The sequence below is a fragment of the Scyliorhinus torazame genome, chromosome 8 (genome assembly GCF_047496885.1).
Source record: "Scyliorhinus torazame isolate Kashiwa2021f chromosome 8, sScyTor2.1, whole genome shotgun sequence".
Classification (NCBI taxonomy): Eukaryota; Metazoa; Chordata; class Chondrichthyes; order Carcharhiniformes; family Scyliorhinidae; genus Scyliorhinus; species Scyliorhinus torazame.
In genome coordinates this window covers 227,848,285-227,860,336 of record NC_092714.1, presented here as the reverse complement: position 1 = coordinate 227,860,336, position 12,052 = coordinate 227,848,285, and the positions used below count along the sequence as shown (strand labels likewise).

Genomic DNA, 12,052 nt, shown 5'->3' with positions numbered 1-12,052 from the left:
GCCCTTTGAAAATTTATAATAAAGTTTGCGTCCCTCCTTTCTTTGAGATTGTTTGGGGCAATGAAAACCAACCCCAAAACAATACAATTCTAAAAATATTATAACAATATAATAATATAACAATATTAAAAGGACAATTTTGCATAATAGTTTATTGCAGTTGTTGGACTAGTAAACACCAAGGGTAACACTCTGGGGACCCGGGTTCATGTCATAGATGGGCTTAAACTAAATGGGATCGGAGGCAGGTTCAGTTTAATGGAGAATTAGAAAATGAAAGTGAAAGTAGAAGGTAGGAATGTAGGTTAATGATGAGGACTTTAAACTAGTTGGGAGGAGGGCTCAGGAGAGGTCAGTAAAGTTTCAAGAACAAGTAATGGAACGGAGTATGGAAAGTATCAGATATCTAACTTCAGGCACAGCAGATAATGGGATAACTATGAGAAGGGGAGCGGTCAATGCAGGATTGAGGTGTTGTACCTAAATGCACGCAGTATACAAAACAAGCTAAATGAGCTTGTAGCACACATTGAAATTGGCAGGTACGATGTTGTAGGCATCACCGCGATGTTGCAAGGGGATCAGGGCTGGGATCTAAATATCCGAGGATATGTGTCCTATCAAAGGGACAGGCAGATGGGCAGAGGGTTTGGGGTTGCATAGTTAGTAACAAATTAAATTGGTAGCAAGAAGTAGGTAAGGTGCAGAATGTGTGTGGGTAGAATTGAGGAATCGCAAAGGAAAAAGGACCCTGATGGGAGTTATGTACAGGCCTCTTGGCAGTAGTCCGGATGTGGGGCAGAAAATAAATCAGGAGATAGAAAAGGCATGTAAGAAAGGCGATATTACAATACTCATTGGGAACTTCAATATGCAGGTTGTCTAGGGAAATCAGGTTGGCAGTGAAAGGGAGTTTGTGGAATGTCTATTTATATGGCTTTTTGGAGCACTAGGGAGCAGGTAATTCTAGATTTGATGATGTGTAATGAGACAGAGTTGATTATGGATCTTAGGTGAAGGAGCTGGTAGGGGGCAGTGACCACAAAATTATAGAATTCACCCTGCAGATCAAGAGGGTGAAGCTGGAATCCGATGTAATGGTTTTAGATATGAGGGAGGAGCTGGCCAGAGCTGATTGGAAGGGGAGCCTAGCAAGGAAGATAGTGTAACAACAATGGCAGGGGTTTTGGGGCGATATATGGGAGGGGCAATAGAAATTCATCCCAAGGAGAAGGAACATGCTGAGGGGAGGGCGAGGCAACCTTGGCTGGTGAGGGAAATCAGGGACAGCATAAAAGAAAGAGCTAGGATTAGTGTGAAGCCAGAGGATTTAAAAGCAAGCAGAGGACAACTAAAAAAAGCAATAAGGTGGTAGAAGATGAAATATGAGTGTAAGCTATCTAGTAATATAAAAGAAGGTTCCAAGAGGTTTTTTTCAATATATAAAAGGTAAGAGAGAGGCAAGAATGGACATTGGACCACTGGAAAATGAGGCTGGAGAAGTGTGTATCACTGGAAAATGAGACTAGAGAAGTAATGGGGAACAAAGAAATGGCAGAGGAACTTAAATAGGTACTTTGCATCAGTCTTCACGATGGGCGACACGAGTGGCATACCAGAGCTTCGATAGTCAGGGTCAGAGTTAATTGAGTGATGATCACTAAGAAGAAGGTGCTGGGGAAGCTGAAAGGTCTGACGGGTGGATAAATCACCTGGACCAGATGGACTACACTCCAGGGTTCTGAAAGGGATAGCTGAGGAGATTGTGGAGGCATTAGTGGTGATCTTTCAGGAATCACTGGAGTCGGGGAAGGTCCCAGAGGACTGGAAAATGGCTAATGTAATACCCCTGTTTAAGAAGGAAGGGAGGCAGAAGACGGGAAATTATGGGCCGGATTAACCTGTCTTTGGTTATTGGTAAGATTTTAGAGTCCATTATTAAGGATGAGATTGCAGAATATTTGGAAGTGCGTGGTAAAATAGGGCGGAGTTCTGTCTGACAAATCTGTTCTTTGAGGATGTAACAAGGAAGTTAGCCAAAGGAGAACCAGTGGATATAATCTATTTGGATTTCCAGAAGGCCTTTAACAAGGTACCATACAGGAGGCTGCTAAATAAGATAAGAGCCCATGGTGTTACTGGCATGGATGGAGGATTGGTTGACTGGCAGAAGGGGACCAAATCACTGAGTGCCTTTAAGACAAAGATAGGTGGGTTCTTCATTAATGAGGGGTGGAGGTTGGGGAATGCGGATGAGAAACATATCAGCCATGATTGAATTGCGGAGAACACTCATTGGGCTAAACGGCCAAATTCTTTTTTTTTTAATGTATTTTATTACAAACATGTATCAAAACAGGTTACAGTGAACAATCACCCCGGGCAACATAGTTCCCAACTATCAACAGATTTTTCCCCTTTTCACCCTAGCCCCACCCCTCTGCGACGAACAGCCCCTCAAACACAGTCGCAAACATCCCCCATCTTTCCTCAAACCCCCCTGAAGAGCCCCTTAACTCATACTTTATCTTCTCTAATCACAGGAAGTCGTACAGGTCATCCAACCAAGCTGCTACCCCCGGTGGCGATGCCGACCGCCACTCCAGCAAAATTCACCACCGTGCAATCAGAGAGCCAAAGGCCAGGACAGCGGCCTTCCTCCTCTCCATGAGCTCCGGCTTCTCTGAAACCCCAAATACCGCCACCAATGGGTCTGGGTCCACCTTAAATGGCCTAATTCTGCTCCTATACCTTATGGTCTTATGATCCTGCATCGTAACAATGTAAAATATGAATGGTGTACATAAAAATCCAATTCTAAATAGCTAGTGATCCCTGATTCTGTAAATGGATTTTGGTGAATTTGAGATACAGGGTGCATAACTTTGCATTTCAATGTTCTTCTGTTTAACGTTGGATAGCTGTAATCCAAAACGCCCCTTTCAGAGCAAACCAAAATCTAGCTCTCAAAATACCTACTGCTGCATAGTGTTGGGTCAAAACTGTTCTGTGATTCAATGACAACTTTCAAGTAAGGCCGCACGTATCGTGTATCATATTTGAGTGGCTTTTTCAACAAAATAAATCAAAGGTTCAAATGCACTTCTTTTCCCTATACAGGAACAGCATGAGGATGTGAAACGGCGATGTGAAAATGCAGAGCCAAGACACGGAGAGTTATGGTGTGAAGTATCAAAAGATATCAAGAACTGGCAAAGAAAGATTGGAGAGATTCTTATGCTTGTCGCTGCTCAAATCAAAAATACATTTTGAAATTCTGTTTGAAGATCTTGGTGTGTCTAAACATTTTTTTTTATTTTTTGGAATAGATTTGTACTTCAGTGCAGAAATCTGTATCTGCATTGTTTTAGTTACATGTAATTTATCCAAGATTTTTTTCCTGGGTGGCATGATTTCTATGTTGTGTACAATACCATAAACAAAATGAGCAAGATCCTACTTTTATTAACCAGTGAATACTATATTTTTTTTAAACTGATAATTTGATGCTGGTTGTAATGTCATAGCTGTTAACTGTTAGAGAGGATAGAAAGTATGATATTAAATGGGTTGCTATAGGAAATGTGTATAAATGTCCAGAAAAAATCATATATATGTATTTGTTGTCCGAGCAAGTTGTTTAAATTACCATGTTACCTGTAAAAGGACTTGTAAGCCTATTCAGTCTGAATACTTTTTAATAAAGTTCAAAGCGAAAATGGGACTCCATATAAATTATTTCATCTCTGACTTCAAGTATTTAATTCAGGATATTGACATGAAATTATGCTATCCAAAGTAGAAGTCAAATTGTATTGAATTTGAGGATAGGCATTTTGATGCTGCCTTCCAGTTGCAGCAGTCATGATTTCTATATGCAATTAACTTTTCCTAAATTACGTGGTAGATCATTTTCTGTGAATGGTTGTGGAACCATTTGAAATGAAGACTGAATCAAGGGCCTGCTAGCAATTCAGAATGTTATTTTCATACATAGTCATTGCATGCACATTTACGCTAAAATTTGTAGCTAAATACAAGTGTAATAATTTAAAAGAATGATGCAGGAGTGTGTTGCTATTGAGCTGCTCCGAAGCGCGAGAGTGCAGAAATCTTAAGATGCCAGTTTTATGATGAATTGCATGGAACTGGTTTATTTGCTCAAATGCATTTGAAGGTCTTTGTACAGTGAATTCTGCATCCAATGTTGTTTCTGGAGGGATCAGCCACAACAATCTAATGAAAGTGAGGGAAGCAACAACACTAACGATGTAGATTCGGGACAACCATCTGAATAGTACGTCAACACTGCTTGGGCACAATCATCTCTTATTCCCTCTGAAGATAAATCTGCAGAGTGATAGGCCAGGATTGTGCAGTCACTCCAGGAAGGTGTCTGAAAAATTGGAGGTGGATTTCTTGACAGACATCACTTCCTAGTGACTTACGAAATGTGGTTGGTGTGTTGCTGGGACAGCCTTCAAGTGTGGTGCCCGATGATTGCAGTGCTTAGGTGATGGCGGGGCAGGTGAATCGGGCCACCTGCTAGCTAATGAGTAGAAACAAATTGCTGGCAAAGATGTTGGCCACACCTATCGTGATATTTTAGGCAGGTTTGGGCAGAGATTTGTGGATTAGGGCTGGTTGCTATACCAAGCTCCGGTAGCGAATGTAAGAACCACCGGGTCCAGTCAGAATATTTTAGTCTCTGTATGGCGACAAGAGAGGGATGCCCACTCTCCCCACTACTGTTTACCCTGGCCATAGAGCTCTTGGCAATGGCCCTTGGGTCATTGAATGGTTGGTGAGGGATAGAGGGGTGAGGTGGAGCACATGGTCTCGCTCTACTTGGACGATTCACTGCTTTATATCACAGGCCCGCTGTGGGGGGGGGGGGGGGGAGGGGGTGGCTGGAATTATGGAGACACGAAGAATTTGAGCGGTTCTCAGGCTACAAGTTAAACGGGAAAGAGCGAGGTGTTTGCGATTCAGGCACGGGGGCTGGAAAGGAGACTGAGGGAGTTATCTTTTAAGGTGGTGGGGAGGAGCTTTAGGTATCTGGGGATCCAGGTGGTTAAGGATTGGGGACAGCTCCACAAGTTAAATCTGGGTAAAGCGGTCGAGGAGATGAAAAGGGATTTCGGCAGGTTGGACATGCTCCCACTGACACTGGCTGGGAGTGTGCAGACGGTGAAGAGGACAGTCCTCCCGAGACTGCTGTTTCTTTTTCAATGTCTCCCGATTTTGTCCCGAAGGCCTTTTTTAGGAAACTGCGGCGATCTCGGGTTTTGTGGGGGTTGGTAAAACTCCGAGGGTGAAGGAGGCACTCTGGGAACGGGGCCGCGGGGAGGGGGGCTTGGCCCTCCTGAGTTTTATTAATTATTACTGGGCGGCCAACATTTCGATGGTCAGGAAGTGGGTAGTGGGGGAGAGGTCAGTTTTGGGGCGAGTAGAGGCGGCATCCTGTAAGGGTACGAGTTTGGGAGGCTTTATTGATGGCACCCCTGCCCATCTCGCCGGCTCGGTACTCCACAAGCCCAGTAGTCGTGGCAGGCCTGAGGGTGTGGGGACAATGGAGGCAGCACATGAGAATGGAGGGGGCACCGATCTGTGACAATCACCGTTTTGTTACGGGGGGGTTTTAGGAGATGGCAGCGGGCAGGAATTGAGAGATTTGGGGATCTCCTCATTCAGGCGGGTTTCCCGAGCCTGGAGGCATTAGAGGAGGAGTTTGAGATGCCGGGTGGGAACGGGTTTTGGTACCTACAGGTAAGGGACCTTGTCCGGAGGCAGGTTCCAAGCTTTCCTCGCCTCCCCCTGAGGGGACTACAGGATAAGGTGATGTCAAAAATGGGGGTTGGGGAGGGGAGGGTCTCGGCAATATATAAGGAGTTGAAGGAGTCCCTATCGGGAAGTGGGAAGAGGAGCTGGGAGGCGAGTTGGAAATCGAATTATGGGAAAAGGCTTTGAAGAGAGTTAATTCATCCTCGCCTTGTGCCGGACTTAGCCTGATCCAGTTCAAGGTGGTTCATAGGGCTCACATGACGGTAGCCCGGATGAGCAGGTTTTTTGAGGAAGTGGAGGACAGGTGTGGACACTGGGGGAAGCCCGGCGAATCATGTACAGACGTTCTGGGCATGCCCGAAGTTGAGGGGATTCTGGCAGGGATTTGTGGACGTTATGTCAGAGGTCCTGGAAGGGAGGGTGTCTCCGAGTCCAGAATTGGCAATATTTAGGCTATCGGACAATCCGGGGGGGGAGGCTGATGTTTTGGCGTTCTCCCTAGTGGCCCCCGGAGATGGATTTTGCTGGGATGGAGAGACTCCGAACCTCCAAAGTCAGGAGTGTGGATCAGCAACATGGCAGGGTTTCTTAGGCTGGAAAAGATTAAGTTAGCCTTGAGAGGATTAATTCACGGGTTCACCCAGAGGTGGCAGCCGTTCATCAACTTCAAGAAAAATTGAACATCAGCGGTAAGGCTGGGGGGGGGGGGGGGGAGGAAAATGGGAGGCATGGTAGTGTAAGATAAGGACAGGGAACTTAGTGCACGGGTAATTAGGAAATAGGGCGAGGGTAGGAGGGGATGTTTTTCGTTTTTTTGCGTGCGTCGGCCCGAGCGGTTGTTTAAGGAATGTTAAAGTGTTAAACTGTAAACTGAAAATTACAAGTGCTTCAATAAAATATATATATTTTTTAAATATATGGCGTAGAACCCATGGCTGAAAGTTTTTGGCACTAATTGCTGCACTATACCTCTTTCCAAGGGCCAGTGCAGATCCGATGGGCCAAATGGCCTCCTTCAGCACTGTAAATTCTATGATGCAGCAAGGAAAACCAACATTGCTGTTGTAGGCCCAGTGCCACTTTACCCACGTGCCATTGGCCTTTGCCAATCTTGCTCATTAGGTTAGTAAGATGCAATCACAACCATGCTGACTATCCCTGATCAATCTGTGCCTTTCTAAATGACAGTTTGGGTTGGCACAGTGGTTCCCACTGCTGCCTCACTGCCAGGGATCCAGGTTCAATTCCTGCCTTGGATGACTGGAATTTGCACGTTCTCCCAGAGTCTGTGTGGGTTTCTTCTAGGTGCTCTGGTTTCCTCCCACAGTCCAAAGATGTGCAGCTTAGGCAGATTGGCCACGCTAAATTCACCCTTAGTGTCCAGGGGTGTGTAGGTTTGGTAGGGTTAGGGGAATAAGATGGGGGAGTGGACCTAGGTAGGGTGCCCTCTCGGAGGGTTGGTGCAGACACGATGGGCCGAATGCACTGCACTGTCGGGCTTCTATTCTGTGATTCTAGTTTATTCTGTCTCAGAATTGATTCTCATAATCTGCTCACCACTGAAGTCAGACTGACCGGCCTATAGTTTTCTGGACTATCCCTGGCACCCTTTTTAAATAATGGTATAATGTTTGTAGATCTCCAATCCTCTGGTACCTCACCTGTATACAGTGAGGATTGGGATAGTATCCACTATTTCCTCCCTGGCTTCCTTCAACAGCCTGAGATGCAATTCATCTGGCCCTGGTTATTTAGGGATCCAGTCCTTCATTTCTCACTATGCTTATTTTTCACACATCATTAACAGGAATGTCTGAATCATCCCTCTCCTTGGTGAAGATTGAGACAAAGTATTCATTGAAAACCCAACCCATATCTTCTGAATCAATGCATAATTACCATGTACATCTCTGATAGGCCCTACCTTATCCTTATGTTATCCTCTTGCACATAATGTATTGGTAAAACTTTGAGCATTTATTTGGATTTTACCTGCCAATAGTTTTTTGTATTCTCTTTGCCTTCCTAATATCTATTTTCTTCTTCACCCGAGTACTTTCTATACTCCTCTAGGCTCTCTACAATATTAAGTCTTTTGTGACTCCTCCGCTTTCTTTTTTTCTGCTTTATTATGGCCTGTGTGCTTCTGGATAACCAGGGAGCTCTAGATTTGGCAGTGCTAACCTTTTTTTGTTGGGGGCACGTCCACACTGCCTATATAATTTCACCTTTGAATGCCTCCCACTACTTTGACAGTTTCTCCTTCTAATAGCTTTATCCAGTCCACTCTTGCCAGCTCACCTCTTAGCTTTGTGATATTGGTGTCCCCCTCCCAATTTAGAACTCTACTCTTGTTCTATCTCTGTCCATGACAATAATGATGCTAAATCCATATTACGGTAGCCTCTTAAGCCTAGAAGGGAGCAGTGCTGAAACTCAAAGCTCTAAAATGGTGGACTGGAAGTGCATTGGCTGGCATATTGGGCAAGGACAAAGAAGAAGCATCCTCTATCCATGCCTGCAACAGGAGGTGGACAATGTGCCTTTAGATATCAGGATTAACACAGCTTTGAAGTTGAATCTGATGGTGTATTTGTCCTAGAAGCAGTCAGTGTTGAGTGGGGCTGGAATTGACCGCCCACTTGCCCAGGGTGTCGAAGCAACGTTCAGAATGAATCAATAAGGATAAACAACACCTCCTTCACGATAGCCCTCAATTCCGGGACCCCGCAAGGCTGAGGGAGATAGAGAACCTAGTTGTGTGGTGTAACAACAAAAATCTCTCCCTCAACGTCAGGAAAACTAAGGAGCTGTCATTGACTTCAGGAAGTGAATTAACATACACACCCCTGTCTGCATCAATGGTGCTGAGATGGAGATGATTGATAGCTTCAAATTCCTAGGTGTCACCACCAATCCGTCCTGGTCCACGCTACAACCAAGAAAGAACAACAACACTTCCTCAGGAAGCTAGGAAACTTGGCATGTCCACATGGACTCATACTAATTTTTACAGATGCACCATAGAAAGCATCCTATATGGCTGTATCACAGCCTGGTATGGCAACTGCTCGGCCCAAAACCGTAAGAAATTACAGAGAGTAATGAACACAGCCCAGTCCATCATGCGAACCCGCCTCCCATCCATCAACTCTGTCTGTATCTCCCACTGCCTTGGGAAAGTGGGCAGCATAATTAAAGACCCCTCCCACCCAGGTTATTCTCTCTTTCAACCTCTTCCATCAGTCAGGAGCTACAAAAGTTTAAGAACAGCCACTAACAGATTCAAAAACAGCTTCTTCCCGCTGTTACCAGACGCAGACTGAACTGATCTCTCCACACATCTTCTCTATTAAAGTGGCACTGTACTCTGTATGCTTCACCCAATGTCCAATTCTATGTATTTACATTGTGTATTTATCGTATATCCTATGTTTTTCATTATTGGAATGATCTGTCTGGACTGTATGCAGAACAATATTTTTCACTGTACCTCGGTCCACATGACAAATCTAAATCTAATCAAATCAAATGAACACCAAACTACCAACTGAAAAGTTGAGCAATATGGATCAGCAAAAAAGCAAACCTCAATAATATTATACTTATGTTTTATTATTAATAGCCTTATGCTAACAGATATGATTTTCTTTATGTTGTTGAATGGGTGACCACTTGGTTACGAGATATCAGGTATTGATTTTAAATTGGCATTCGCATGGTAGAGGGCTGATAGAGAACCTTTGTTTTCCAGATATTTAGTCAGAGACCCATTCTCTCATATACCTCTGTGAATGCGTTGACAATGGTTTGTAACTTGGCCTCTGAATGTGCACACACACAGGCATCATCTGTGTACTGCAGCTCAATGACAGATGTCGGGGTGGTCTTGGTTCTGGCCTGGAAGCGTCGGAGGTTGAACAGTTTCCCGCTTGTCCGGTAGATTAGCTCCACTCCAGCGGGGAGGTTCAGGGTGATGGGGTGGAATGTTGCTGCAAGGAAGATGGAGAAGAGCATTGGCATGAGAAATGCTTCCCTACTAATTTCAGATGCTCAGTTCTCATGTATCCAGCAGTAACTCCAAAGTTGTCTTACCAGATTCTGTAAGTTCAGTCACAAATATGAGGGATGGGCAATAAAAGTGGGCCCAACCAATAATACTCACATCCCATGAATTGAATAAAACATATATGTGTTTAGATAAGAGAGCAAATTTGTTTTGGGATCACTAGAAGTTGACCAAGACCCAGGTGTCACAAATCAGAGGATCCATTGAAGGCCAATGTGTAATGGGCTAAAGTTGACTAGGATATCAGACAGTTTGTAGAAATCACTGGACACATCTTACCCTGTCACAAAACTAAACCACAATATTGACACCATACTGCAGTTCAACCTATACATCCACATTAGCTGCTTGCAATATACCTGGCTGATGCACCACTCGTTACTTCTTCAGACTCGTTGGGCGGGATTTTTCCACCAGCCTGCCCCGTGTTTTTCGGTGACAGAGACAGCTGGCCAACGAGATTTACCAGTCCCGGCGTTGTCAATGGGATTTTCCGTTGACCGCGCCCCTCGTCCCTGGGAAACCCTTGCGCCGGCGTGAAACCAGAATTTCCCGTCAGGGTCATCAGCCAGTAAATCCCTCCCCTTATTCCCGTATCAGATGAGATATTCATGAAGGTCCCACCTTCTCAACTTCTCCCCTCACCTGAGGTGTGGTGACCCTCAGGTTAAACCACCATCAGTCAGCTCTTCCCCCTCAAAAGGGAAAGCAGCCTATGGTCAATTGGGACTATGGTGATTTTACCTTTATACAGAGAACACTCACCTATGCAGCCTGCATATGTTATGTGGAATATTGCATGTAATTATTATGAGCAATAATGGAATATGGATCTAGTTACATTGTCGGAAACATTTCCAATATGCTTACAGTCTACCAATAGCTTGCTCGATCACCAATAGTGACTCCACAGCTTGTGATTGAATATTATTGCCGTGGGGGAAGACAGCTTTGTCAGCAAATGATTCCAGCAGCTGTGTACAGAATGAGCATGCTGCATCTCCAACTAAGTGAACCAGCTCCTCTTTGGCATTTAAATGCACAGTGCTTGTATTAAGTGATGTTCCACCTCATGATATTTATTGGAGAGCAAGCCAGTACTGGAGCATCATGAATGCGAAAGCAAGTAGCAATTATGCTTCATTATTGCCTGTTAAGATTGTAAAATGCCAGCCCTCCTAAAACAAAATCTGGAACTCTTGCGGAGGGTGCACATGAGGCTCTCTGCAGTGGGGTGCAGGGCTCACTCGTGCCTGAAACTGTGTCGCCCCTCACCCCCTCTGGGGGACTCCTGTAATCTGGCACATCATAATTGAAGGTTCTTTTGTTTTTCTGCCTCTGTAGATAGTTCAGGCAGTGTCCTATTGGGCCCTCCCCACTACCGTCCTTTCCCCGCTCTCCCCCCCACCCCCCCCTTCCTTTCCCTTCTGTTGGTACAGAGGTGAGGGTATCTGGTCTCTCCAACACAAAGTTCAGTGCTTGTACTGTTTGTTTTTTGTACAACTGTGTTGTGAACTGTTTTAATAATCAGAGTATCCAACCCCACCCCACCCCCACTCCCCGTACGTTGATACTGAAGGGAGGGTACCCTGTTTCTCCAACACAAAATTAGTGTCTGTACCGTTTAGCCTTGTATATATTTTTTACTGTTTTAATAAAAAGATATGGTCCTGGGATTGGAATATGGGCTTTTTGAGAACAACCAGTTTTCCTTCTGAAGTCAAATAAGTTAGTTCTTCCCGAGGCACTTTGAATTATAATTGCAGCTCTTCAACAATTGCAGTGCACATTTTATGCACAATTAATAAGATTGATGATGTAACACCAAACAAATGTGAAAGTGTATAGAGAGCCCACATGTTCCAAATTGGAAAAAAACTTCATGTAACAGAGCAAAATATGAAATCCACACAAGATATGCAGATATGTACTTTCTGCATTGATTCAGAAATTCACCACCTAGTCTCTGAGTGAGATTCCCATCCTAATGTTTCCCTTCAGAACTGGTATTTCCATGGGCTGCTCCAAGTTGATCAGTGCTGCAGGTAATAAGCCTTTGCCATTTTCAATGCCAAGCAATATTTTGTTATGCTGTTGCTTTTCCACTTTTGATGCCATTTGGATAGCAAACTTGCATTTTTTTTTTCTCGATCAATACAAAAATGCAGTTGCACAATTGCATTCATTCCGCACACTTTC

The 12,052-nt window shown here is 44.4% G+C and overlaps 1 protein-coding gene across 1 annotated transcript in view; it reads left to right on the top strand.

Annotated features, from left to right (window-relative positions):
• The window catches only part of prpf6 (PRP6 pre-mRNA processing factor 6 homolog (S. cerevisiae)), a 110,025-nt gene extending 106,306 nt beyond the window's left edge, over positions 1-3,719 (top strand). The window contains exon 21 of the mRNA XM_072514866.1: positions 3,121-3,719. Coding sequence (XP_072370967.1) covers positions 3,121-3,273 — 153 coding nt within the window. The 3' untranslated portion in view covers positions 3,274-3,719. The remainder of the gene's footprint in view (positions 1-3,120) is intronic.
• The last annotated feature ends 8,333 nt before the right edge of the window (positions 3,720-12,052 follow it).